Source organism: Sebastes fasciatus, chromosome 5 (assembly GCF_043250625.1).
Source record: "Sebastes fasciatus isolate fSebFas1 chromosome 5, fSebFas1.pri, whole genome shotgun sequence".
NCBI lineage: Eukaryota > Metazoa > Chordata > Actinopteri > Perciformes > Sebastidae > Sebastes > Sebastes fasciatus.
This window is the reverse complement of record NC_133799.1, coordinates 31,315,452-31,341,049: the sequence shown is the minus strand read 5'-3', so window position 1 is coordinate 31,341,049 and position 25,598 is coordinate 31,315,452. Positions and strand designations below refer to the sequence as shown.

Sequence of the window (25,598 nt, the reverse complement as noted above, 5' to 3'; positions counted from 1 at the left end):
CCTACTCAGTTACTATAACAGGAGCACTTTCATTTGGAGGGGACTGCTAGACTGTATGTCATAGGGTCATACAGGGGGCATGTCAGCCAGCATGTCCCATTACACACATTTATTTAATTTATGGCCACAGCACCTCCTGCAGGCTAGAACTCACACCAGTTCTTAACACTGATGAGAACAATATTCACTTTCACTGCCCTGCCTGACCTTTAACCCTACTGGCTTTTCACCTTGGTACAATTTTACATTATATGGAATAGATTGTTGAAAAGATGACCAGATGAATGGATGGTACGTAGATTAGATGACATCAGTTAGATGGATAAATTCTAGGGCTATCAATCAATTAAAATATTTAATTGCTATTAATCACATGATTCTTCATGATTAATCACGATTAATCACAAATGAATCACACATTTTTATCTGTTCAAAATGTACCTTAAATGGAGATTTGTCAAGTATTTAATGCTCTTATCAACATGGGAGTGGGCAAATATGATTGTTTTATGCAAATGTATGTATATATTTATTATTGGAAATCAATTAACAACACCACACAATGACAAATATTGTCCAGAAACCAGACAATGTGTTCAGGAAACAGGAGGCAAGAAAAGGGAGCATCTTAGCATCTTATCCAGATCACTGTTAGTCATTCTACCACCATGTACAGTATATGATTACATATCACCGCACTTTGAGATTTATTCAATTAACAGTGAAGTTCTTATCATCCTTTGTGTTTCAGCTCAGTACATAAAGTCAAAGAAAAGAAAATCTGATCTTCAATAACTTACCAGAAGTTCATTGCTGAGAGGTTAAATACTTCCGATTGAGGAGGCCAGAGGCTTGAACACTGTTGTCTCAGTACTCTTTCAGTTAAGGCATGTTGTCTTCATAGTAGAATCAGAAAATACCCTTGATCAATTTATGAAAACTCGGGTCTTACTTCGAGGTAGGTCCTCAAAAAATAAAACTATAAACCTAAATTATGTAAACGATGATAACTAGAAACTGACTGAACTGCTTGTCTTTTGTTGTTTGATAGATTCACACAGCCAGCTTTCACTGAACGAGAGCTGTCAATAGAAACTGATGATGAAGTAACCAACAAATGTGAGTAAGCAGACTCCCTCAATCACATACCAAACAGTCCTAAAGCCTACTTTTCAGGTTTTGCACGGGAGTAAGTGACGCATATCTATTGTCGTGCCTTAGACACTCCTCTGCTCATTGAAGGAGCTGAAAAGCAGCTGACGTTGTAGGTTCAACTTGGCAACGCCATGGAGACTGCTAGGCCACTGAATCTGATACACTGTCACAACCATCAAGTCGCAGTCTGTCAGGCATAAATAACTACATAGCTATGAACACAGGGTGGAATAGTAATTCTCAGTAATGAGGTAAAATCACTAAGCCCCTAAAAGAATTCAAAAGGAATGAAAGCAAATGCGGCAAAAATATGAACACTAGAAAGACAAGTTAGCTTTTTAGGAATAATTCAACTTTGATGATCTGTGTTACAGTAGCTGTGTGTTGGTTGAGCTAACGAAGGTCAAAATCATGACGTGGCATTAGATATTAAATTGACTGTGACGATGCTGGTATTGTTTGCGGTCACACCCATCTCCAGAAAACACTCCACTATATGCACCTTTTTATCCTACTGAGTAATGGCTAAAAACAGTCTGATGCAGAACTACATAATTCACCTCTACTGAAATGCTGGATTTCTGCTACTGCAATAGGCAATACCTGACTGAGCCTGGTGACCTCTGAAGACTTAATGGTAGATACTATCTTTAAATATCACCAATGAAACTGCCTACCAGATTCCACTATTAGTGGGTGGTTAAAACATTTTTTTTTTTTTTAATCTTTTAAGGAATGAAAGTCATCAAGATCAACTCTTGATTTCAGTTCCGGGCACCTAAAACCAAGATACAAGCTTCATATCGAAAGCACCTACTTAAAGGTACAGTGTGTAGGATTTGGCAGCATCTATTGGTGTGGTTGCAGATTGCAACCAACTGAATACCCCTCTGCTCACTCTTCCCTTTCTGGGACTACTGTAACGTGAGCCGCCAAGTGCAAAACCGTGGTAACGCCGTTCGCCTCGCTCAGAGGCCATCCTTACCATAATAACACTTTTAGGAGCAACGGAAGTCAGATGGCGGCTGGTGGTACCGCGGTTTTGCACTCTTTGGCTCACGTTACCGCAGTTTCACAAGCATGTCGGAGAACTACGGTGGCCTTCAGTTAACGTAAAAACGTGAAAGGCTGTCACTAGAGCCAGAGTTTGTCCATTCTGGGCAAATGTGGAAACGTGGAGGAGCAACATGGCAGACTCCGTGAAGAGGACCCGCTCCCTATGTAGCTATGAAGGGCTCATTTTAAGCTAACGAAAACACAATGAATAAAACCATAGCTATGAATATTATATTCCATTTCTGCTAATAGATCCCTGAAATGCTACACACTGTACCTTTAAGTAATGAAAGTCACCAAGATCAACTCTTGATTTCAGTTCTGGGCACCTAAAACCAAGATAAAAGCTTCATATCGAAGACACCTACAAAACACAAGAAAAATTTTGATTTTAGCTTTCATTTGCAAAGTGTAACAACGACGTGCACTGTAACGTATACCGACATGAATTAATCTGCAACTCAGTTATTGACAAATAGGCTGAGTGCATTCAGTTATGCTGAGGAATGTTGTTTTTGCCCTTTTCATACTGTATATCTGGCTATCAAACTCTGTATATTTATAATCAATACCAGAGAGTGCATTTTCTGTAGAAAGTGTGGCGTGATTGCCAGGAGCTGAAAGTCGATGCATGAAAAATCTGCATAAGAAGGAGAAGCAGAAAGACTATGAACAGCTGAAAGAGTAGGAGTTTTATAAGTTGTTAAAGAAAGCAAAAGACAGAATTAAGAAACGGAGAACTTAGTGAAGAACACACTAAATTAGGTTTGGGTGATATCCAAATTTTCACTGTTAGACAGTTAGAGAGAAATTTTGATATACCATTTATGCCATGGTAACCATCCCTTTAATATTTCTATATTATTTACAATATTTTAAATCTATGATGGGGATTTGTTTTATGACAATTTTGTAACAATGTCAAGTATTTAATTTGCTGTATTAGTTTCTCAATTGTTTTCAAAGAAAATGTACAATGACTTACCCTATATAGATAACACGATATAAAAGAACATATACCATGCGGGAGGATTGTATCCATATCACTTAGCCATATAATTGTCAACCTTTCCTATTGTTCCGTATTGTAACACTGAAGTGGAGAAAAAAATAAATTATAAACCATCACTCATAGTTTTCTCATGACTTAAACCACTTGAATGCCAAGCACATTGTGTACTTGACCTTCTATGTTGAAAATTAAATGTCACAAGTTCCATTTTGAAGGTATTTTTAGTGCCGTCTGTTCTTTTCCTGATCTGACAAGTAAAAATGTAAAAAAGACAGGTCAGCATGTACCTCTGTGAGAAATGATTTGGAACAGTTCCTCTGAGAAGAGAAATGGGACATTTAACCTTCAAACAATTAAGCCGTCAACCTTTTTTATTTTTTATACCTACATGTCAAACTGTCTCCCATGAAAAGGGCCTATTGTTCATAATGCAAGAGGCTTTTCTGAAGATGTTTATATAATAAATATGCACACAATAGCAGTTGGTTAAAAAGTTTCTCCATTTTTGGTTTTGCCAAAGGAACTTGGTGTCAGGTAGCAATGGAGGGAGGCAGCAAACCCTTCGCTTTGAGGGCCATAAATGGAAAACTAAGCTCACTATAACCCAGTAATATGAACACAATGTTCATGAAAAAAATGTGAAAACTTGAAAGTATAATCTATGGTCTATTAAAAAAGGGTAGCCTATTGAAAAAGCTTAAATACGTGTAGGCTACAAAATGACCAGTTTAATGTTTGAATGAAGTTATGAATGAGTATGTGGATGAAATCTCCCCACACATTCTGCCCCCTTCTTTTATGAAATAGTTCATAAAATGTTGAATATTTTAAACCAATATGAAGGTAATGAATAGCCACATGTCCTAAACATTTGTCATTTTAACGAAATAAGTTGATGTAAGTGAGAGCCAAAAAACACCGAAACCAAAAATGGTATTAAGACTAAAATGAGAGACATTGGCCAGATTTCAATCACAATCAGACTTTTTCTCGGTTAAAGGAAGATAGAAGAATCTTTTAACAATTTTCTGCAGATTAAATTCACATAATTAATTTGATTAACATATTAGCAAAATTTGATATCCATAAAATGATATGGCTTACAAGACTACCCTCCTTTTATAACTTTAAAAATACTGATTTTAAAACATATTTGACATATATTTCAAATTTATTCCAACCATTGAACAGACCCCAATTGTTTTTTTATTGTTTTTTTTTATTCATCTTCTTTTCCTTTCCTTACATTTTATTTTTTGGATAATTTATTTTATTTTGATATTATCTTTATACTGTGAAATATATTTACTGGATTTTTTTGTAATGCAAAATATGATTCAAGATTCAAGATTCAAGATTCAAGGTTCAAGATGTTTATTGTCACGCCGGTTATACAGGTACAATCGTGTGAAATGCTTTTTGCTGGGAAGCTCAATTAAAATAATAAGTTATATTACATTTATAAGGGAAATACTTTGTACGAGAGAATATTAAGAACATATACAGGCATCATATACAGGAGCACCTTCAGCCACAGACTCATCTTCCCTCGGCACAACACAAAGCGCCTGGGTCAGTCCTTCATGCTGGTAGCCATCAGGCTCCAAATCCGAAGGATGACCACCATATGAGAACTATGAGGACTTTAAGAACTTTAAACACGCACTATCTGCCTTTAAACATGCACTATCTGCCTTTAAACATGCACAGCAACTGCAACCATCTTGGAATCTAACCACTGGTGCACTTTACACTTACTTTACACTATACATCCTATATACCACTTTATAGACTGCACATATGTACATATTACATTTATTTATTGACGGACTGTACACACTATGTTCGCCCATTCACTCTGTATCTTTTATATCTCTATTATTGTTTTTATAATTGTTGTATACCTTTACCTCTCCTGTGTTTCACTCTGTTTGCTGATGTTGCTGCTTTGACATCTGAATTTCCCTCCGGGGATTAATAAAGGTTCATTTTACCTTATCTTATCTTATCTTATATTAAGATCATACACATTAAGAACATATACAGTGTCTACAGTATAAGATATATTTTTGTGTGAGAAGGTGTCGTATGAATGATCTATTTAATTTAGATCAGGTACTTTATGTAACTACTGTATTGAACTTTCCAAATAAAGCATTGAGAGAGAGAAAAGGGAAGCTAGAGGAGTGCTGTTATTATAGGGTGAGTGCTCCAGCTCGCTAGGGGGCAGCGTGGTGAAACGTCACAGCATGGCGTCATCCTGTGACACGCTATTTACTGCGCATGCGCATGGAGGACCTTCCTTTTTCCCGTGCAGCGGAGTCTCGCCCTAGTCTGTGGCTCCGGGCTCCTTCATAAGGAGACAAAAACACTGCAGAAATGGTTTGTAAATCCTCCCAATATGTGTCTCCGTGCATACCTAACACATCCATGATGTACTGTGTGTTGTCAGAGGTTTAAAAACATAATGCTGAGGTCCAGATGAAGGTAGATTGTGTCCTGCTGAAGCTTCACTCTGCTCTGTCTAAACGTGGCCTGATGGCTGCTCTCACTAACTCACTGCTGCCTCTCTCCTGTAGACCTCTGTACTGGGATAGCTCCCTCAGTGTGTGACCAGTCTAACCTTAACTTCACTTCCCCTTCATTTACCTTTGTATTTAGCCTTTTAGCTTAGCGTTCGTGCTAACACTCCTGTTCATTCCCATTAGCCCAGCCGGCTACATGCTAGCCGGCTCTAACGGTACCCAGGTGACAGTGACAGCCCAGCAATATAGTCAACTACTGTGAAGCTACAGCTGTAGTGACTCTGTGTTTAGTACCTGATGCTAAAGTCAGTGCATGTCCTCTTGCAGGGTTTTGTTAAAGTGGTGAAGAACAAGGCCTACTTCAAGAGGTACCAGGTTAAATTCAGGAGGAGGAGAGGTAAGACACCCTGTGACAATCACTTTACTCTTTCACCCCACTCATAATGCACAGTATCATTTTAACATAATTGTGTTTCTCTTCCAGAGGGAAAGACTGACTTCTTTGCTCGTAAGCGCCTGGTCGTACAAGATAAGAACAAGTACAACACACCCAAGTACCGGATGATTGTCCGTTTCTCTAACAGGGACGTCTGCTGCCAGGTGAGCGTACACTGAGATTACACTGTTTGTATCCACAGGGACAGTTTTTTTTACCTGTTGACATCTGAACAGACAGGGATGTGTTTATATGGACTGCAATATAAACATTAAGATAATTGTATGAAAGAAATTGTAAACATCCTTTTTTGACGAACTTAAAGTGGCAGTAGGCTAGGGATGTCACGATACCAGAGATTAGTAGTCGTTACCAATACCAGTGAATTTCCACGATTCTCTATACCAAATTCGATACCACGGACAAAACAATAAATCCCATGTAATTCAACACATACTCTTTTATTAAAAACATTTGAACATTACAAAAGACAGGCATGTAACCTTTAAGTAATAAATAAAAATAATTGACCCATTTTGTTCATTTTGGCGTATCAGCGGCATTTTATCAATCGATTGTCAGACGACGGACACTACATACTGGCCGTGAACGCATCTGGTCCGTCAGCTCAGAGTAGTAGTAGTAGGAGCAGAGGATTTGTTGTCGAAGTGAAAAGCAAACGCACCTATTTGGCAATAGTTCATGTTTAATCCCAACGCTATAAGGGAAACAACGTTAATGAGGTAATCGCCGCGAGGCGGATGGAGCCGTCACAGCCGGTGTGCACGGAGCAGCGGTGCCAGGTAGACCCCTGCAGCGGAGCCCCGCAGCAAAAGCTACCGGAGAGGCCAGACACACCGCCACCCGACAGTACAGATCAGAGTCAGCGCTCTGCACATATTGACCATAATCTTTCTTGTAAAATGTCCGGTGTAATCGATAACACCGGTGTTGTCATAAGTTTATTAACCGGTGGGAAAATTGTACTCACTGTCAGATCAATGACCGTTACAGGCATCGTACGGTACCTTCGGTACTGTAGAAAGAGTGAGTCACTTTTTTAGACTTTTGGCATCAACTTGGTACCGAAGTATCGGTTCTTGTGACATCCCTACAGAAGGCAGAATATTTTTTTGCAACATTGGGCAAAAATTCCATAATAACCTTTCAGCATATTGTAATTCAAGTGTTCTGAGAGAAAACTAAACTTCTGCACCTCCTCATGGCTCTGTTTTCAGGCTTTAAAAAAATATATGCCCGTGACGGGAGACTTTGACCAGTCGCAGGTCATTTTAGAGAGAGAGCGTTCCTATTGGTGGTTCATTCAAAGGAGGCAGCTATCAATCACTCAAACGTTCAAACTAGGCAGCACTGATCAAAATGTTTAAACATTGTAACTTGTTATTTTCTCAACTGATCTCAACATGGCAGCTGGGTCAAAAACTCATTTTACAGTTAAACAGTTCACTACAAGATATTTCTGAAAACGTGAGAAATAGGCATTACAGTTACATAATATTGATTAATATTTAATCAGCGCTGCCTAGTTTGACTGTTTGATTGGAGTTTGCGAGTGATTGACAGCTGCTCAGAGACGGCAAGGCTCCAGCTCGGCTCTGGTTGGTTGTTTTCCTCCGGTCTGTGAAATCTTACAGATGCCGTTAGGAGCACCGGAGGACACAGAGGAGCATGATTTTTTTCTCAGATTACCTGTCTGATGCACTACAGTCAGGATATAGTGACTGTTTTATAAAAATAACTTTTTTTAATCATATTTGCTCCAACCTGCCTACTCCAGCTTTAAACATTGTGCAACATGTGGAATTATTGTTGGATGTTTCTGCTCATATCATGGAATGCTGGTACACTACATTATCATCAATCTGATGAATGTGCAGTAAATTAATGATTACTTGTGATTGTGTTTCAGATTGCCTATGCCAAGATTGAGGGTGACATGATTGTGTGTGCGGCCTACTCTCACGAGCTGCCAAAATACGGAATCACCGTGGGCTTGACGAATTACGCAGCATCCTACTGCACTGGTCTGCTGGTGGCCCGTAGAGTACGTATCAACTTGGTTTTACATGCTGCTCCTCTTCCTCATATTGGCCACAAATTGTGGAGTTAACTTAGTGGGTGAATGGCCTTTTGTTTAATCATGGTTAACCTTTTCAAGATAAGAGATGTTCTCAGCTGTAACTGGGGTCATTGTGAACTCAAATAATTGGCCACAGAAAAAGAGAATGTGGTTTTACATGGCAAACGTACTGTAGTAAACAAAATAACAGTTGGTTGCTGAACCAGATGTTGATTTTGAATTGATTTCCTGTCCTCAGCTTCTGCACAAGTTTGGCCTGGATAAGGTGTACGAAGGCCAGGTGGAGGTAACAGGCGACGAGTTCAACGTGGAGAGCGTCGATGGTCAGCCAGGCGCTTTCACCTGCTACCTGGATGCCGGGCTCGCTAGAACCACCACAGGCAACAAGGTGTTCGGTGCTCTGAAGGGGGCTGTGGATGGAGGCCTGTCCATCCCACACAGGTAACCTCAGATCCCACTTCCTGTCACACACACGTTGGGTTTGATGCTGTGCTTGGCAATGTGAGAAAAATACGATTTTGTTCCAGGATGAGTTTTGCTTCTTTGGTGGGAATGATGCACGTCTTTTTAAAGTGACACCTTGAATGCAACGTGGTGTCAGCCAGAGTCCTAAAACTTCTAGAGCTGAATTCAAGTCTGTAAATGATAAATTCAGTGTTTACGTCTTAAATCATAGAAATATTCAGTGTTGCTTCTTAGTGCTTTGGTCCTCTGGTGAGTTTTTTATTCATGGAATGAATTCATTTAGGACACTTAAATAGAGCAGAGCCATTGTTAGTGTTATTATAAACACCTGTGTTTTCAAAGTGTCTTGTGAAAAAAGGCCTATTTATGCTTTTGATAAGCTTTTCCTTTCAGTGAAATGGATATATTTTTTGTATTCTAAATGGCACTCGAGAGCTCTTAAGTTGAAGTGTGCAGGCCACCTGTCATGCAAATGGCACAGGGACCCTGAGGTTTGCTATTAGAACTGTAGTGTGGTGAATGAACCGGTTGTATTACCTCTTATCATCTGTCAAGGTGATGTAAATGTAATTCAAGGCATGTGCTGAGACTGCTTTGGGCTTAAACACAATTCTTTCTTTACATGAATATCTAAATATGGGCTTTCAAGTAATCACAGTAAACGCTTGAAGTCACAGTTGTCTATTAGCTCACACTCCATTCAGTCCTCTCCTGACCACTGTTGCTCAGGCAATGCTGGTCATCCTGTCAGATGTGTCTTCTCGCAGGAGATTTTAAAAAGTTAAAACGAAAATGCACAGTTTACATGTTTTCCACATCTGTGCAGTTTACGATGAATGAAATATCTGGTGTTGCACTTAATCTCACTCACTTGGCATCCACAGATGTGATTGTGTACTGGCAGCACTGAGAAGACATTCAACGAGTAAATTTATTGAGCAAAAATGTCAAGGAAACGATACTAAAACATTCTTTCACTCAGTTGTGAAACTGCCAATTGTTTGGTTACAAAAAGATCCATATAGCAGGTTCTGCTTCCACCTAGCATTAAAATGCAACTTGTACCTGAACACAGGACGCATTTCAGTTGCAGTGTAGTGGAAGTCTGGCTCGTGTGGAAATCGAGTTTAAATGCCGTCTGTACAGTTGGTTGCATTCAGGAGACAGCCTGCTTGAATGCATAGGACGTGATGAGCTGTTGTAATGATGGTGTAGATGGGGTCTATATGGAATTTATTGCTAAGCTATTTTGATAAAGCATAAGAAAAGATTAGTTGTACACACCCTTCAGTGCTGTATTCATTAATGCCTTGACAAAAAGTGGAAGTTCTGCTTGGATATTTTTAATATTGTCATGTAAATGTTTCACTGAGAGTCACCTTATTTTTTTTTTCCCCCAGCACCAAGCGCTTCCCTGGGTACGATCCAGAGAGCAAGGAGTTCAACGCTGAGGTTCACCGCAAGCACATCCTGGGCATCAACGTGTCCGAGTACATGAGCTACCTGATGGAGGAGGACGAGGACGCTTACAAGAAGCAGTTCTCCCGCTTCATCAAGAATGGAGTCGCCCCTGATCAGGCAAGTCCTCTTTATGCACTGTTAAATTGCCTGTCCACACTGTTGCATCAGGAGGTAGAGTTCTAGGCTGGACTCGTAGAAATGTGTGATGTTTTGAGACGTGCCCTTGTGTGAACTTATGGTCTGAAGAGCTTCTATCCAAAATCCAAATTTCACACATGGCTATTAGTAACTCCTCATGAGAAAGATCTGACTTATTGTGCAGTGATCCCAGCAGGTCACTCAGGAAAACAGATGAGCACTAAATAATCAATCTGAATTTGGTCAAATCAATGTGTGTAATGGATAATGTGTCTTGTGCCATTTTGGACATTAAAATCGGCTTTAATTCGAGCATAGCTCCCGTCTAATTGAGCAGTGGCTCCTATTGTCCCAGTAATTCATATTTATGAACTCAAGTATGGTGAACATCATAATCTGACAGAACGAGGTTGATCTTCTCTCATTGCATTTGAATACATTCAGACAATTGTGATCCTCCCCTCAGCAGCATCAGAATTGCCTTTTTACAGATTGCACGGCACATGTTTACTAATAAGTTGTGGACTAGATCACTCATTCCCAAAGACTGGGTCGGGACCCCCAGGTGGGTCGCAGGAGACTTTATTAGGGTCACCAAATACATTTGCAGAATTTCTACCAGTTTTATTTAACGTTTATATCTGCAGTACACCTTTGAGCCACATGAGGGAGCCTGAATGTTTGTATTCTGATAATTGTAGCCTATTTAAACATTGAATCTAATCTAAAGGCTAGCGTACAGTGTTTGTTTAACTGATGAGGAAAAAAACAAGAGCCTGTTAACTCCGCCTAAATGCTTTTATTTGGTCTCATTGTGTATACGTTTTCAATAACACATGCATAAAACAAAGATGTGATTTATAAAACATACGTCTCTTCAAAATGGCTGGTTTACCTATTAAGGATAACATGAGGTGATGCCGGAATGGCAGTAAAAATTGTGGGGAACGTTCATTTACATGCAAATTTGCTCTTCTCACAATTTATAGATGAGGCCTATTGTGAATTGGGTCGCGATGATTTTGTCATTTTTATAAAGTGGTTCCCCAGAAAAAAAGTTTGGTAAACACTGGATTAGATGGTGTATAAATCCTCTGATTAATGACTGTAATCCATGTCTTATTAATTACTACATAAAAGGCAGATCATTTGCCCAAACAATTTTTCGTGGATATGAAACTTAAAATATTTGGATCTTAAGAATTTGAACTGCAGAAACACAGTGTTTTATTTAGCACAGCTAGTGTCGGCGAAGAATGAATTGAACCCAGAAATCAGACGTGAAGTTAACTTCTGGACGCGAGTTTGACTGGTCGTCTTTCTTTCAGATCGAGGAAATGTACAAAAAGGCTCATGCTACCATCCGCGAGAACCCAGTCCATGAAAAGAAGCCTGCCAAAGAAGTCAAGAAGAAGAGGTGAGAAATGCTGATGGTTTTCAAATGTTTTATTAGGTTTATTCTAAGGTCTCAGAAAAAGGTTTGTTAAAAGTTGGGAGTAAAGGTCCAGACACACCAAGCCCACATCAAAGAACTAGCAGCGATGAAAGCTGACTGTGCGTCACTTCACGTCGCCTTCGTCTTGGCCGACAAGTTGCACTTGGACAAACCACGGAGACTACAGCCGACGTCCAACTATCACGGACGTTCTGCGCCTGCGTGAGATGAAAGAACTCTCGCAGTAGTCTGTATTTGTCATTCAAAAAGGGAAACCGGAAGACTGAGGACAGTGGATATACAAGCTGTTATGATGCGTACATGAATCAAATGCCGACCATTTTCACACCACTCATCACTTAGCTTCATTCCAGATGGCCATGTTGTCGTGAAAATATCTGTGAATTGGAATGATCAGATAAGATGAAGATGAATGAGAAGAGCCTTCTGTGTTTGCCATCTTGACTTTACTTGTTGGCTTGCTTTCCCCTCTTCCGTTTCTCTTCTCGTGCACTGATTCTTTTAAGCTGAACATCTAATCAGAGCGATTTCTTTCACCAACGGGCTCCGCCGCCGATTCAACTTGCTGAAGTGGCCAAAAATCCTCCGACACGGGCAGACTAGAGCCGACGGTGTGGGACACACTGCAAAAAAACGTCCGACTGTCTGCTTGGTGTGTCTGGGCTTTAGAGTAACCACTGAGGGTGTGGGTTATATACATGCAGTCTGTGACTTCTGACTGTCCAGAGGCAATATGGCAACTCGTGCACATGGCCATAGTGTAGTACAATTTGGAATGCAAGTTAGGCCTATTGAGACACTGGAAAGTAGAAAGACTTGCAACTATTTAAAAAAAAAAAAAAACTGCAAATGGCAATTGTGCTGGTTTTGTGACCCAGGTGGAACCGTGCCAAGCTTTCTCTGGCCCAGAGGAAAGACCGCGTCGCCCAGAAGAAGGCCAGCTACCTTCGGGCTCAGGAACAGGAGGAAGCAGACTGAGGCGTCGGTCTGCAACGTTCCCCACGTGGAAATTTGTTCTAATAAATCTATCGAAAAAGAGCCAAATCCTCTTGTGTATTTTTTCATATATTGTATCCTTTGTTAGCAGTCAGACTAGTGTCGGGGGGCCTTGATCCTCTTTTTATGTGGGGATTTTTATAGGGTAGTTTTGTGTAATTCAACCACTCAATGGCAATAGAGTCATGCAATGGAATCATTTCTGCAAACAGACATACCCTCTAGACCAGCGGTTCCCAACCTTTTTTCTTTGGGGACTCCTTTTCTATCGCCGAGTAAACTTTTGTGGATATTTCATATTATCTTCAATGCAGAACAACTGATAAACTGCTTTTAACCCAAAGAATGAACACAATAACTGCAGAAAGTTTGTGTAAAATTAGAGATTTGAATGAATTGAGCATATACTTTCCTGTGAGTATTGTATCAGAGATGAGTTTTCCTGTTATTTTTAGCAACTTTTAATACAATCCTCTGTATTATGTTTATTTTTTTTAATTTTAACAATCTTTCATACTTTATAGGCTTCTTTTTTTGACATTCAGTGTTTTCTTCACCCTGACACTTGGCCATTTTTCTTATTAGCTCTTTGGTTGTTTTACTTTTCTGACACAGGACAAGGCGGTTCAGCAGAGAGGGAAGTCTCTGAATATAGCTTGTGTTCAGGTCTTCACTGTGCCCTTAAGAGTTTCTTTTGCAAGTTTATATCTTAAATAATAATCCAAACATTAAAAATTAAAATTCAATTTATTGTCACAGAAATTATTTCTAAGATATAGGCCAAGTTAAATTTTTCTTAAAAAGTTGTCTATACTGTTTGAAATCAAGAAGGTCTTGCATCCCCCCATGAAGCTTTGGCGACCTCTAGTGGAGGTCAGGACCACCAGGTTGGGTACCAATGGTCTAGACTAAAAAGTTGTCTTTTGAGTGAGTTGAATCAAAAAGTAAAAACTACTAAATGATGCATTGAAAAGGGTTTAGCAAACACACTACTCAGGCTTATACAGTTGCTTAAGTCAAACTTATTGATTTCCCTTAGTCCGACTCAAAAAAAAATTGCACTTGCTCATTTGGCTCCAGTTTATTAAAGTTTACTTATGACTTAATATGAAAGTGACATTCTTTGACAAAACGTATCAGTTACACATGTCAAGATGAATATAAGGGGAATCGTATACTTCTGTTTCTACAGTGAAAAGTGAGTCCTATATTTGATTTAAAAACTTTAAGGGACAGGAATCGGTCTTTGTGCCTCTCTGAACGCTTGCCTATTTATTAGGAGTCTTTTGTATGAGAGATTTTCTTCCATAACAAAGTCTTGAGATTGTTCAGAACTAGCGAGTGCTCGATCTCCATCTGTTCAGTTAAACCTTTCAGTGCGATGCAAGCGTAGAGCTGCTTCTCGAGCTCCTCCCTGACGTCGGACGGGGCGCCTCTCAGAATATAGTCCTTGAGTGCCTCGCAGGCTTTGGCTAAGTTGGGCCTGGCGACCTCGGGTGTGCAGCGGTGCTTGGTGAGGTCACAGGAAGTGAGGCAGTCAGCCCCGTAGAGACAATCCTCGTCCACGTCGCAGCGCTGCTGCCTAATGATTTCTTGGAAGATGGCTTCAGGGACAATGTACCGCGCGTCCATCACCTTCAGGTCATGGCGATCGTTGTAGCCAAAACTGGTGGCGCTCACGTCGCACATGAGGAAGCTGCCGAAAGTGCCGTGGAAAACGTCCTCGACCAGTTCCAGCAGGCCGATGGAGATCTTGGCCTTGTGCGGCCAGGAGGGGGTGAACCATTGGTCCATGCTGCGGCGCAGACCGGCGGGAATCCACACCTCGATGATCCAGGGTAGACTGATCCCGTACAGGGGAGAATACGGCACCTTCTCCATCACGTACAGGTCTCCACAGAAGCCCAGTAACTTGGGCGTGTGCTCTCTGTCTTGCAGGACTAACGCTAACAGGAACTCATTGAGCTGCAGCAGAGCCCACGTGGAGCGAGCCTCGGGCAGCGAGATGTGACCGTCTTTGTTGGCATCTGTTATAGACAACACTTGGGTCGCCAGATCTGCAAGGTTGGCCTGATCGCCCACTTTAGCCTGGAAAGAAAGAAAGAAAACCAAAGACTTTTAAAGCAGACTGGATGTTGGATTTTATTTGATCGAGTGTTTAATGAGGACTTCCTGACCTTAAGATGGTTGAGGATCATCTCTCTGAATTTTTCCACTGAGGTCCCCTTGGTGGGCTTGTTGAAGGCCGCGGCCTCTTTCCTGGGCTCCATCTCACTTCCCAAATCGTAATGAGGAGCCTCCTCCATCTGGCACTTAATGACTCCCTCCAGGTCTCCCCAGGTCCCAGAGTACACCTAAAATAAACAGAGTTGCAGCCGGATTAAAGCGATGGTAGGCAGTATATTTTTGGCATCATTGGGCAAAAAATCCATAATAACCTTTCAGCATATTGTAATTCAAGTGTTCTGAGAGAAAACTAAACTTCTGTACCTCCTCATGGCTCTGTTTACAGGATTTAGAAAAATCTAGCCCGTGACGGGAGACTTTGGCCAATCACAGGTCATTTCAGAGAGAGAGTGTTCCTATTGGCTGTTTATTCAACGGAGGCAGCTGTCAATCACTCACCAACTCCGATCAAACGGTCAAACTAGGCAGCGCTGATCATATATGAATTAATATTCTGTTATTGTAATGCCTATTTCTCACCTAAAATGTTTTCAGAAACATTTGATCAGAGTTTGTGAGTGATTGACAGCTGCTCAGAGACGGCAAGGCTCCAACTCGGCTCTGATTGGTTGTTTTCTTCCGGTCTATGAAATGTTGTAGATGCCATTAGGTGCACTGGAGGACACAGAGGAGCATGATTTTTTTCAGATTACCTGTCTGATGCACTATACTGTCAGGATATAGTGACCGTTTTGTAAAAATAACTCCAATTCTACCTACTGCAGCTTTAACAACAAGCAGCCTGGAGAGGAGAGTTTGATTTAAAGGAAACAAACCGACCTGGCTTTTGGGCTTGGCAGTGAAGCACTTCCTCAGGTAAAGCGTGTCTTTCTCACATAAGCTGCTGCAGGCCGAGCCGTCAATGACTCCTTTCCTGTATTTGTCACACTGAAAAAAATCCAATGGAAATATTGGTAAACTGCACAAAGGGAACTGGGAAAAAAAGAACAATTTTATCAGGAGTCAACAATATAAGACATTCAGTATGTAGGACAAGGTCTGGATGGGTCGATGCATATGCATACTCACTATTGAATTTTTGCAGTCGTGCCCACGACACAGCTCTGTGTAGGAAGAGTACTCTACATACACTATCCAGCTCCCCACAAACACCGCCAGCCAGGAAAAGAACAGGTACTTCATGTGTAGGTAGGAGAATTTGGCCTGTCGGAAAAATATTTCAAAGATTAAAAGCTTATAAATGACATAAACCGTTCACAATTTAGTAAGCTCTTATATTAAAGTTCAGTGAGTGTTCTAAATAGAAAACTGCATCCGATTCTCACTCATTAAAATGATGTGCAGTGTGGATGTTTTAGTACATTAAACTGGCCGGGGTGATCTGAGGCCAGCCTGATGAAATGGATTTTTCAGATGACATCATAATGGAGATTAATGAGAGGATGAGAGTCATGCTTGTTGTTCATCAGCCCCGTCTTTCATGTGGAGAGCGGACAGCGTGCCCTTACCATGAAATTAAAAAAAAATTCTCGCAAAGCAGTGACCTTTGCATTAACCTGAATATTCTATAAGCAATGTTAAGTCTGGAGACTTGCATAATACAAGACTGGGAAATAATAAAGTATTGAATTTGTTGTTCCACATATTTTTAAGATAAAATCACTGCACTAACACCGATATTGCCTTATATCACCTTATAAAGTTGCTATGGCGACATTACAAACATGCAGAAACATTAATCTTGCCTCTGGCCACACAACAAATGTAAGGCCAATATTCACTCTTGTTTTAGCTCTGTTTATATGGAAGCCCTGAGAGGCAAAACACATTTTTCTGGCGATCCATTTTCTTTCTTTTTTTCTTGACATTTTAAGAATTTTTATATTTATAGAACATGAAACAAAATAGAATAAGATAAAAATATTTTCTACGTCTGATCTAAATTGTTTTCTCTCCTGTAACGATGACTTAAGAACTGGTGAAAAAAATGTTTGTTGCTGTAATACTTATTTCATCATCATTGGTATCAATCTGCCGAGCATCAGTGATACCGGTGAGGTGAGGTGCCTGCGCATCGCCCAAATGATAGATAATCCCCACCCCAGTAACAGACTGTTCACCCTGATACCATCTGGCAAACGATACAGACTGCAGAGCAGCCTCTTTCCTCAGCCTGTAGACTCCTCAACTCATCCGTACTCACCAAAAAAAAAAGTTTTGTTTTGTATTTTTGTGTAGAACAAAGAGACTACAACTTGCATTTCATTGTGCAAACCTGTGTTGGGAAATGGCAAAATGGAGAACTTTGGCCAACATCTTTGGATCATTATTAATTAAATGGAAGATATACTGTATGTGCTCAGTATGTGGTCTGTCAACCTCACAAAACAAACATCAAAACTTTTAGAGATTCAAATATAAAAGTCAATATAGTAATCTTAATTTATGTTTACAATAAAGTAATTTGGCCTATGAGTTTAGGGAATAGGTGGAACACAAATTAGCTCCAAACTGAGTTGTATCACAGAGTACATCATTAATGCAAGTGCCTCTAAATAGGTGCTCCGTAATTAACAGTAAATGCTGTTTGTGGTCTGGAACATTTAGAGCGACTCCAGACTCATTAGCTTGTCTTTTGATTTTCTTTCTAATTCCCCAGCTGATAAATACAGTCTGCTCCGATCAATAATGGCATTGCTCCAATTGGAGAACATGAGTTTTTAGCGGCGCTACTTTTAATGATTCTTGCACTCAGTGCTTGACAGAGATGGACTCCCCCTGCTTCCACCATCTGCCCCTTTCACTTCCAATAGTCTTTAATTGGGATAGGTCTCTCTATCTCCCTCCTCCTTCTACTTTTTCCTTTCTGTAACACTCTGTGCTCCATCTTCCTCCGGGATCTGTCTGACCCAACTCTACAGTTTAACGGAAAATAGCTTGACGGTCACTCTGCTCTTTCCCCATACACTCAGTCTAATATAACTCTATACTACATTTGTTATCTGTCTCTAAATGGATCTTCCATCCATTTTCTTCTTTCGACACCACAGATAATACATAAATCAAGCTTTCAGACAGCCTCTATATGTCACTCTGTAATCTAATTTCTCTCCATGCAGTGGCCTTTAAACTCATGTTAGTCTATATTATCCTCTTGTTTTGACGAAAAAGCATGACAGTATATTTCTCTGCCATTGCCACCAGGGCAGTAGCTACCGGTGAGGACATCAAAGTAATGTTTTGTAGTCTGTAGTTACACAGGATTGTATTAGAAGGCTAATTCTGATCATTTTAAGACTAAATATCTCTTAACCTGCATTAATTGATTTATTTGGCCACTTGGGGGCAGCACCACAAGCTGTAAACACAATACTGACATTATCACCATATAAAGTTGGTGAACGTGTTAGCAAACAGTTACTAATTTACACATCTAGCAGATATGGAACAACATTTGGAGTCGTGTTTCTGGTCACCTGATCACATAAATCCAATATCCACTCTCCTTTTAGCTCTGTTTTAGTCTCCTCCAACTCCTGAGCTAAGTATCTGGCTCTTTAGCTGCTAAATGCTTCGCTATGTTTACCAGATAGTCACTAACGTGGATGAGAGCTGTGAGACTGAACCGAAACAATAACGTTGTGGGTCACAAAACCGAAACAACGAACTCAAAGAAGCTGCAATGTTCCGTAGAGAAGAGAGAAACAACAGTTTTGTGATAATTCGCTGTGGGTTCATCGCTACAAGTGACACCTTTCACATTATACGTAGCGATTTGATCAGTTGTTAATATAAGATTTTAAGGATTTTGTATTTCTCCACTGGAATTATATTCTGGAAGTGTGGAGAAGGCCTTGAAACAGCATTTAAGTATAATTCAAAGAATTTACAGAAAATATGATTTAAAGGAGACATATCATGCTCATTTTCAGGTTCATGCTTGTATTTTGGGTTTCTACTAGAACATGTTTACATGCTTTAATGTTCAAGAAATACACTATTTTTCTCATACTGTGTGTCTGAATATACCTGTATTCACCCTCTGTCTGAAACGCTCCGTTTTAGCGCCTGTCTCTTTAAGACCCTCTCCCGAAAAAGCCCAGTCTTCTCTGATTGGCCTACGAAAAACATATGCCGTTTTTCATACTATGTCCCCTTTAACAGTTAAATTAAGGAATCCAATTATTAAAAATAATAATCATAACATTCCATAGGCTTTTTGAGTCGCACTGGGGTGATTTTAACTCATGATCTCAGTATTATAATTTGTAGCCTTTATACATTATTATTATAATGTATAATTGTATATATAGTACAGTCATGATTACCACTCACATCTTCGATTTCATACATACACTCAATACGTTTTTAATTACTTTCTTACTGCTGATCTTATTGCTGTTAATGAAATAAGTCCCATTGACAGATGCTTATATGCACACACAAGTCATCTCACAAGCACCCCTCAGAAATCGTCAATGATCCAATTATCAATGACAAGCTATTTAACTCGTGCTATTTAAATATGATTTCTGCTGCTTTATTTATCGACCGGTTTACTTACAAATCTGACCGTGCATGCCCACAGCAGATGTAACAGCAGTGACCACACTAGTGCTGCCGGTATACCTCCTATTGATCTTTCCGTAGCTGAAATGCATCAACAGCAAAAGCATTATGGAAATAACACTCGACGGGGGAAACAAATGTATGGTTGGCCTTCATCTAATCGATAGATTGTGGCTTCCATTTCAACTCTGGCCGATGCATTTCTATCTCTGGGATTGTGTATTGACCCCTTTGTGAAGGGAGAGAGTTACACAAACATGGCTAATGAGGTGATATTGATTGTGGCTGCTGTGACAGCTATTAATTAGAGGCTGGCTGGGAACTGTGGCCATGTGCTGAGGTGGGCGGAAAGAAATGGTCAGCCTTGATCTGGTTGAACTCCTCCTCTATACTCCCACAGCCCTGTTAGGGAGTCTGCGTGTTCAAACCATTTTAACCCTGAATGTTCTGTCACATACAGAGAATCAAGTACATACTGTACTGTTCCAAAGTGCTACCTGATGTTGAACTACTGAGGCAGAGAGGAGATTAAAGCTGATCAAGAGCAGCACATTACTGTTCTGACACTTGTTTTTTTTGCAGCCTGCACACCATTCATCCATTATGTATGATTATAAATCCATCCCTCAGAGGTTGCCGGTTAATGGGCTGCTGTGCAGAGCCGAGAAAGACATGACAACAGAGAAAGAAAAGATGGACGGGGCTGGAGGAGTGAATAACAGCATATCCATGATGACAAATACTGTAAGAAAAAAAAAACCCGGTATGTGCATAAAAGGTTGAAGCCAAGGATCACTTCAGAGAGTTCAGCATGCCTCTTCACTTGTCACAGACTCTCTGAAGGAATGAAAGGATGCCATACTGTCTGCACAGACACTATACAAAGATCTGACTCATCACAGTCCAGACAGCAGGCAACCCCCCGCCACACACGCCACCACCAACACCAACCCCACCCCTGCCACCTCCGCCTCCACCCACACACTCACACAAAGTACACATTTCCATGCTGACTCAATACTGCGACATTAACACATGTGAACAGTACTTTAGCAGCAGTTGTTCTGTCTGTCATGATGCTGTAAATGTAACATCGAGAGCATGGTGTGCACGCATAATAAATACAGACACGTGTTATTCCTGCGAGGGCTGCAGCTCCCCCCCCCCCCCCCACCACTCAACCCCGTCCCGCCCCCAACTCTCCCCCGCCCCCATATCTGAACCAACAACTTAGTTATTAAGCCTCAAAATCATTGCTGAAATCAGTCACATTGAATATTGACCATTGTTCCTTCTCATAACCCAAGTACTTTGCTGCCTGTGATGTGGAACGCATGTCAGTGTTTTTGTTGCATTAAAGGTGCAATATTCGAAATTCCGAACATCAATATAGCAGCAAACAACTATTGTCTATGTAAAGATAAAGAGGAGTAATGTCTACCTGAGCAGAGAATGAAGTCTCTTTCCCTATTTGCATGTTGTAATCAGAGCTTCTCTGTGCTTTGTTTTACATAACCGGTCCGGCTGCACGTGTAAGTTAGTGCATGTGAGTATTTGTCTGCACAGGCTCGCTAATCACCACTCTACACTGCGCTCATACGGCGGTAAACACTGATAACGCCGTCCCGATCCACGGCACCGTTGTGGAAGTGTTGCGCCCACCCTCTGCTTTCCCCTCAGGTAAACTCTGTCAGCACTTTTGCCATTATTTGCACTGTTTGCGCTGTTCGCACCGTTAGCTGCTAGCCGCCGACTCAGCCGTCTCCATGTTGAGAACCGTGCGGAAGCAATCCCTCAATGAAGAGGTTGTAATCAGGGGGCAACCTCCGTGTCTGAAAAGTGAAGCCAATGCGGAAGTGCCTTAAACTTGCATTCTTTCTCATAGCCAGCAGGGGGCGACTTCTCTGGTTGCAAAAAGAAGTCTGATTGTATAGAAGTCTATGAGAAAATGAGCCTACTTCTCACTTGATTTATCGCCTCAGTAAACATTGTAAACATGAGTTTATGGTCTCAATCACTAGTTTCAAGTCTTCATCAAGACAGCATGATATTCATTTAGTAAATTACGGTCCCATTTAGAGTCAAATAGACCATAAAGCAGGGGGTGCTTTAGGGCGTGGCTACCTTGTGAGTGACAGGTCGCTACCGGTTTTGTCCGGTCTGGGAGTTGTCCGTGTTTTTGTCTTAGAACTTTAACCCTTTCACATTGTGTTTTCAGTTCATGGGAGTTAATCTGACATTTTGGTCAACTAAAAATATCTTATTCAGTGTTCGGATGTACTTATCTCCACTCTCTCTTGTCACTTCCGGTTCCAAAAATCCAAGATGGAGACAGCCAAAATGCCAAACTCGAGGCTTCAAATCGGCAGTCCACAAACCAATGGGTGATGTCACGGTGACTACGTCCACTTCTTATAAACAATCTATGGTTGTAATAAGGCCAGCAAAATGTCAACAATTGGCAGTTTGTGCAGCTTATTTATGACCAGGAATTAAAGTTAAAGATGCTATGCACTCACCTAAAGAGAACATATTCTTGACATCATGATAACTTCTGAATTGTTGAGATGCTTCATTTTGGAGACCTTTTTTTTTTTTACTGGTATTCCAAAAAATGTACAAAATGTTTTTAAATTCCTGTTAAATATAGGTGACTTTAAATGTAAAATGCAAAAGATTACCATATACAATTGAATCTATCACATGAATACAGAACACCAATAAAAAAAGATTTAAACAAGGAGCTTTTAAATAGAAATGTAATGATAAAAAAAAAAAAAGAATAATGTTAACATGGCTTGGTAATTTGTTGAAATCTTACCGTGTGTTCCAATACTCATACTACCATACTATTTATGCCAGAAATAGTAAAATACATAGTATGTCAAATGCAGTATGCCAAAAATGCAGTATGCCAAAAATACCAGGATGTCCTAATACATCCGGTCAGATTTTTGCAGTATGCAAGCCAGCATGCTTTTCTGGCTATTCTGACCCACATTCCTATGGGTCAAAGTTCAAGGCGCAATGATATGACAAAGTAGTTTGTCCCACTTATATATGCATGCTGAATGCAACAGTGTACGTACTTTGTAAGGGCAGTATGTACGAAAAGTAAAAAGAAAAAGAATGCGATTTGGTACAAAAAGGTACATTTTCAGAACAAGCAAAGCTCAAAATGAAAATCAGTCTCAATAGATTTGACTATACTCAGCAACAACTTGACTCCATGGACATTAAAGTCTTCAATTGGCATTACATGCTTTTACACACTCCGTTTGACCTCTGCAGTATGACACGAAGACAGAGGAGACAAAATGATCTTTGTATCACCCATGAAGGGAAAGAAGCACGAGGAGGAAATTGTGCTCGATGTAGCCTAATATCTGTACTAAAGAAAATAAACCAAAACAGAATGTGTATAAGAACAAGACCAACATTTCCAGCTTACAGGACTTGTCAGTTTTTGCATTTCAGTGGAAATAGCTTCTCTCTGAGGATCACTGAATGACACTTCTTAAGTTGTCACTGGAAGGCTGAGGTGGCCTAGAAAACGGAGCGATGCTGGTGGCTGTCCCTTGAGACTGGGCTGTTTCTCCCTCTATTCACTGCACTTGACAGCTTTTATCTCTAACATGCAAAGGGGGGCACGGGCAGGAAGCACACGACGGCAACAGCTGAGATATGTTCCACCAAAGACTAGTGAGGCAAATGGCCGAAATGTCTCAAAGAGAAATGCAATTAACAAAAATATTCAGAATAGGGAGGCACTTTTTCACCAGGGAGTGTGTTCAAGTTGACTTTCTATGAATGATCTAATAGCCTGGATCATGAATGTGGGTCCCTGAGACCTCCACACGTCCTTGAGGGGCTTCCCCTAGCAGCAGAGTTTAATTTTACTTATGAGGAATATGCCACTGTGGACTTCACCTAATTTCACTCACATCAAACATATATTACATAATGTTCTTCAACATCTTCCAAGAATGAGGATCAACCAGGGCAGCAGGTCTTTGATTTAATATTCATTTTTCAATGAATGTTTAATCCAAAGTGAATGATGAAAGCATTTCTTTAAGGAAATGAGTCATGCAATATAAGGTGATCATAAAGTTTTTGCAGCCCCCTTTTGCAGCTATAGATGCATCATGGACGTGCATGGTTGCTACAGCAACGGGGATGAGGAGGCTGAGCCGTCGAGCATCAAGTGACTTTATGATTCAGTCTGGAAAAACCTATACAGTCATGCAAATTACCACTAAGCCATAATGCAATATGAAGGTCAAATGACATCCAGTAGAATAATGGTAATGAGTCGTCATCATCGCAGCTTCTATCTACCGGTAACATCAACAGTATCTAGGCTGACGATCAGCCTGCATGCACAGAGCCGGCTGGATTCCCAGTTGGACAGCAGAGTGGAGAGCAGAGAGGGATTTCCCAGAAGCTTACCTGGATGTACAGAGGCTTTCTGAAGAGCCCCCATGGAAACAGACCTCTGGCCATGGCAAGATGAAGAACATCTCACACAGGCTGATGATGAAGGAGGGAATCCGGCTTCACACGGTGGTGTCGGGCAACGCCTACTGGATCAACCCTGGATGTATAATAAATATAAGACATTACTAATGTCTGTCTCCAGCACCGTGGATGATGCGGACGCGGCGACGCGCGGCAGCAGACTGAGCTGCGCCGTCGAGCTGCAGCGAAGTGAGGCTCATGTTGGCCATGAGGAGCGCTTCTGGGGCGTTTGGACCAATTACAGAGAGGAGGAGGATGGGTAACACTGTTAGGAACATCCTGTGGTTCATGTACAAAATACTGCTTAGATTCTTAAGCTGATTTCTGAATTGACAGAAAGTGTTGTTCCCGCTGAAGCTAAAATATGTTTGTTAAATATATACCCTGAAGACTTTACAGTAAATGTAAGGAAACGTAAACTGATTAATTTCCGTTTGCTTCCAAAGCCCAAACGTGTCATAGCTTTAAAGTGGAAGGATATTCAGAGACCTAACACTAGTCAATGGATTAAAGAGATGTGTTCTAGTCTGGCATTAGAAAAACTGACTTTCATAGTAAGAGGTAAAGTTGAGGATTCTAATATGATGTGGAAACCTTTCATACATTTTATGAACGGCCTGACAAGGTAGGTTTTAATTTGTATCATTGCTGGAGCAGGATGATTGTGAATAAGGTGATAGAATAGGATGATGACTGAATTGTACACAGATTTTTTTTTTAATTGATTATATGTACAGTATATGTGTTTTTGTATGTGTATATACTGCTTGTGCATATATGTGTATGTATGTGTATGTATACAGTATATATATATATAGTATGTATATATAAATAGATTTTATTTTATTTTATTGTTTTAAATTTTATTTATTTTACTTATATATCTATTTTTTGTATATAATATGTTTTTCCTGTATCTATACTGGCTTATTTTATATTAATATTAGGTTTATTAAGTTTCTTTGTACCGAGAATGTTATTATTGGGGACGTTCGTAAATGTTTGTTCTGTTGTTTTAAAATTAACATAAAAAACAATAAATATAATATTGAAAAAAGAAAAGAAAAAAAAATAGGCATGCACAACAATATGAGGCTTTAAGGGATGTTTTTTTTCCCATCAGCAACCTCCCAAATTTGTCTGAATGTGTTTTTGGCTCTGTTTATTTAGCTTTAATCACTCTGAAAGTGTGCGAAAACCACATGATCATTTCATTTCATTCTCACTGTGCAATATAATTTTCCACTTGACATTAATAGTCTGTTTATTGTCAATACTGTATTTGCTGCTCCTATTTTTATACTTCCTTTTATTTAAATGGTTCATATTCTGTTACACTTTGTTTAGCTCTTTTTTTTACTGTGTTAGCTGATGCATCTTGTTTTTTGCACTATCCCCTTTGCTGCTGTACACTGCAAATTTACCCACTGCGGGACTAATAAAGGAATATCTTATCTTATCTTATCTTATCTTATCTTATCTTATGATGACATGACATTTGATATATATAGCGGTATGTG

The 25,598-nt window shown here is 40.1% G+C and overlaps 2 protein-coding genes across 3 annotated transcripts; one reads left to right on the top strand and one right to left on the bottom strand.

Moving 5' to 3' along the window:
• The first annotated feature begins 5,454 nt into the window (after nucleotides 1–5,454).
• On the top strand, nucleotides 5,455–12,843 carry rpl5b (ribosomal protein L5b). The gene is made up of 8 exons (XM_074636448.1): nucleotides 5,455–5,605; nucleotides 6,076–6,145; nucleotides 6,233–6,348; nucleotides 8,115–8,249; nucleotides 8,524–8,726; nucleotides 10,151–10,328; nucleotides 11,678–11,766; nucleotides 12,684–12,843. Exons 1-8 carry the CDS (start codon nucleotides 5,603–5,605, stop codon nucleotides 12,781–12,783), a joined length of 894 nt encoding a protein of 297 aa, XP_074492549.1. The 5' UTR covers nucleotides 5,455–5,602; the 3' UTR covers nucleotides 12,784–12,843.
• A 1,024-nt stretch (nucleotides 12,844–13,867) lies between these two features.
• Nucleotides 13,868–24,614, bottom strand: dipk1ab (divergent protein kinase domain 1Ab). 2 transcript variants are annotated; one of them, XM_074636446.1, is made up of 5 exons: nucleotides 24,010–24,614; nucleotides 16,057–16,191; nucleotides 15,808–15,915; nucleotides 14,979–15,155; nucleotides 13,868–14,889 (listed from the first exon to the last, which is right to left on the bottom strand). In XM_074636446.1, the coding sequence occupies exons 1-5, from the start codon at nucleotides 24,061–24,063 to the stop codon at nucleotides 14,077–14,079; spliced, it is 1,287 nt and encodes a 428-aa protein (XP_074492547.1). In that variant the 5' UTR covers nucleotides 24,064–24,614; the 3' UTR covers nucleotides 13,868–14,076. The 2 variants fall into 2 exon arrangements, with proteins under 2 accessions (XP_074492547.1, XP_074492548.1); XM_074636447.1 differs by lacking the exon at nucleotides 24,010–24,614 and adding an exon at nucleotides 19,553–20,725.
• Nucleotides 24,615–25,598: the final 984 nt, after the last annotated feature.